This window comes from Salminus brasiliensis, chromosome 1 (assembly GCF_030463535.1).
Source record: "Salminus brasiliensis chromosome 1, fSalBra1.hap2, whole genome shotgun sequence".
In the NCBI taxonomy this organism is placed as follows: domain Eukaryota; kingdom Metazoa; phylum Chordata; class Actinopteri; order Characiformes; family Bryconidae; genus Salminus; species Salminus brasiliensis.
The window spans coordinates 79,833,888-79,836,840 of record NC_132878.1 but is presented as its reverse complement, the minus strand read 5'-3'; the positions used below and the strand labels follow the sequence as shown (position 1 = coordinate 79,836,840).

General features: G+C 38.4%; 1 protein-coding gene across 1 annotated transcript; it reads left to right on the top strand.

The window, feature by feature from the left end:
* The first annotated feature begins 308 nt into the window (after positions 1–308).
* On the top strand, positions 309–2,693 carry rpl22l1 (ribosomal protein L22-like 1). Its single transcript, XM_072658345.1, has 4 exons — positions 309–330; positions 1,894–1,998; positions 2,165–2,286; positions 2,440–2,693. Exons 1-4 carry the CDS (start codon positions 322–324, stop codon positions 2,579–2,581), a joined length of 378 nt encoding a protein of 125 aa, XP_072514446.1. The 5' UTR covers positions 309–321; the 3' UTR covers positions 2,582–2,693.
* The last annotated feature ends 260 nt before the right edge of the window (positions 2,694–2,953 follow it).

The window sequence follows — 2,953 nt, the reverse complement described above, 5'->3', positions numbered from 1 at the left end:
AGAAATGAACAGTTGTCAAAGTGTGATTTACCTCAGTAACAGTCCACCACGTTCACAGCGCTGCCTGTCGGGAGCGGTGGCAGCCACAGGGACACAGCTAAAAGACAAAGACGGGGTTTATTTATTTGTAAATTTTTAATTATTTCATTTTGACTATAGTTTGAACACATAGTAACAGCTATTATGTCATAATAAAATGTTCATTTCAAATCAATAAAATGTTTAAAAATGATATTAAAAAAACTTTAGTGACGATTTTCAGCGGAGGCAAAACTGCGTGCGCGGTTACGTCACTTCCTCTTTCGTCTCGTCCTCTTCAACATGGCGCCGGTACGTATAACTTAGGAAATGGGTTTCTCAAACAATAACGTTTAATTGCGCGTTTTCGTGGTACAGTGATCAAATACATTAGGATAATAATGGTAGTAACGATGCTGCTTAGCTGTTGGCTGTTTAGGGTCGTGTGCATAACGTGTAACTCGCTTATTTGCCACGTTGAATGAATGGACACGTGTGAGCGGCCGGTCTCCAGTGCCCTTCTGAAAAAGACCAAACTCCAGCCATAATACAGTGAATATTAGAGCATTCCTACCGGACAGTACTGAAATGCGTACATCCACAGATTTAGTGGTGTAGTTTTCTTCAGGGTAGGACATATAAGTGACTATTAGGCTACATGAGTGCAGAGTGGAAAACACATTAAACATCATGGGTCATGCAGCGCTAAGAGTACGTTGGAGTATTGCTGTCAAAAATATTACAAAAAAAACTATTGATGTATTGTTGTAATTTACAAATAAATAACTCACTCTTATTAATGGCATATGTAATTTTATGACAGAATATTTCATAATGTTGAGAATATCTTATTGTAATTTTTTTATGTTTAAAAAAATGATAAATCGTGGTTATGAAATAACTAGGGTAATGACTAAAGTGAAAGAGGCTGGATTGTCTTTGCCTTCAATCAGTCCCGCTGTTAGTTGATCAAATTTTACTTTGTGCTTCGCTTAAGTCACATTAAAACCTTCCTACGACTTTAAGAAGTATTCAGACACTGCAAAGGATTCCTCAGTCTTAATGTTAGACAGACGTACACATCGACTGGACCCACGTTCATTTAGCCCATGCTTAACTGAGCATCTTCACCCACTCAGACAGCTTCTGCAATAGTACTAATCTGTCATTTGAACAAGATACTTTTTAGAAGATATTCTATGCCATGATTGTTGGTTTTACTGGAATAGTAGGATAGATCTCAGAAGTACAAACATTTTCTCCAACACAAAAGCTTCATTGCTTCTCATAATAACATCTGTTTTCTTGTAATAAGAAGCTAAATCTTTTATTTTGGCAGCTGTACTCCTTCATACAACAGTTTCTTAGTGTTACTCTATAGTTGGTTTTGGGAAGGGTGGCTTCAGTTGCGTTATGTAGGTTGTGTGTTCGTACTAAAGGTGTTTTTATTAGTATCACACAAATCTTGGAAAAACTGTTCACTCGATGAGCGATGTTGTACAGCAAACAAGACGTTTTACCATTGCTGGATATTTACTGTGAGGAATGAAATGATCAATCTCGACAAACAAAGAACCAGCGCTTGATGAAGCTCAGTGGTATGACACTGCCTGTTAGTGGTGGTAAAAGTACACGGAAAACTACATTCTGCTCAAAATGAAAAAAATATGCAGCCAAAGTTATGCCTTCTCGAAATTCGAATCTTAGGATCTTTGATTAAAATATTCAGTGCATGGGAGCCTGGCTCTTAAGAGAAAAAATATATGGACTTAAACGTATTTCCCCGGCCCCAATAACATACACTATTTGCAGCGAAGTCAAAATTAAATGAATAAATAACAATAATTTGTTGCGTCTCTATTCCCTTCTTTCCAGCTAAGACAGACTGTGGTAAAAAAGGCCAAAAGGAGAGCTTCCTGGAAGTTCACCTTAGACTGCACTCATCCTGTGGAGGATGGTATCCTAGACTCTGCAAACTTTGTAAGTGTGGTCATGGAGTATTGAATATTGGTGCGTTATGGTAATTGCAGTGATGTTTTAGAGACACTTGCATCACTAATGCTGTGTCTTAACTAGGGTACCCTTCCCTAGTTTAATGCCTAGGGCTCTCTTCCCTAGTGTGGTCATTTTGTTTTGTCACTAACAGGAGACATTTCTGAGAGAGAAGGTGAAAGTCAATGGCAAAACAGGCAATCTTGCCGGTGTAGTTCAGATTGCTCGCCAAAAGAACAAGATCAGCGTCACGTCAGAAAAGCAGTTCTCCAAGAGGTGAGATGTGAAAATGTGAAAGTGACACTTTGTCTTGGTTGCTACTTTTGAACTGTTATTCTGAAATTCTTGGCTTGCTGGAAATTTGTACTTATTAACAGTAATGAGGCTTTTGCATTTGTGCTTCAAAAGTGACCACTGTCTGTTCCTTAGGTATCTGAAGTATCTCACAAAGAAATACCTAAAAAAGAACAATCTGCGGGACTGGCTGAGGGTCGTCGCATCCGACAAGGAGAGCTATGAGCTGCGTTACTTCCAGATTAGTCAAGATGATGAGTCTGAGACTGACGAATGAAGAATTAGGTTTTGAAGAGGATGAAGGTGTATTGAAGTCCTGTGCAAATGATCACATCTTTTATGTGGAGTTTGATGATTGTTTGTAAATAAATGGATGGATATACATGAAACTTGAAAATGTGTGTGTTCTTTTCCAAGGTTTCTAAGGCCTGTGTTTTTACATTTCCTTCAAGGTAGTGCAAACTAGCATGAGTGTTATCACTAGTAATGTAGAAAGGAGTTTGTTTTTAAAAAGGAAGGAGCTTCACCACACCATGTCACATAATATACTAGAGTACTAAGATATGGATGCATCCCCCACCCCCTGGAAAGAGCTTCTTGGCATAGGAACAATGTCTGGTTATCTAGCAAAGTTAAGCTGTTAGGTAAT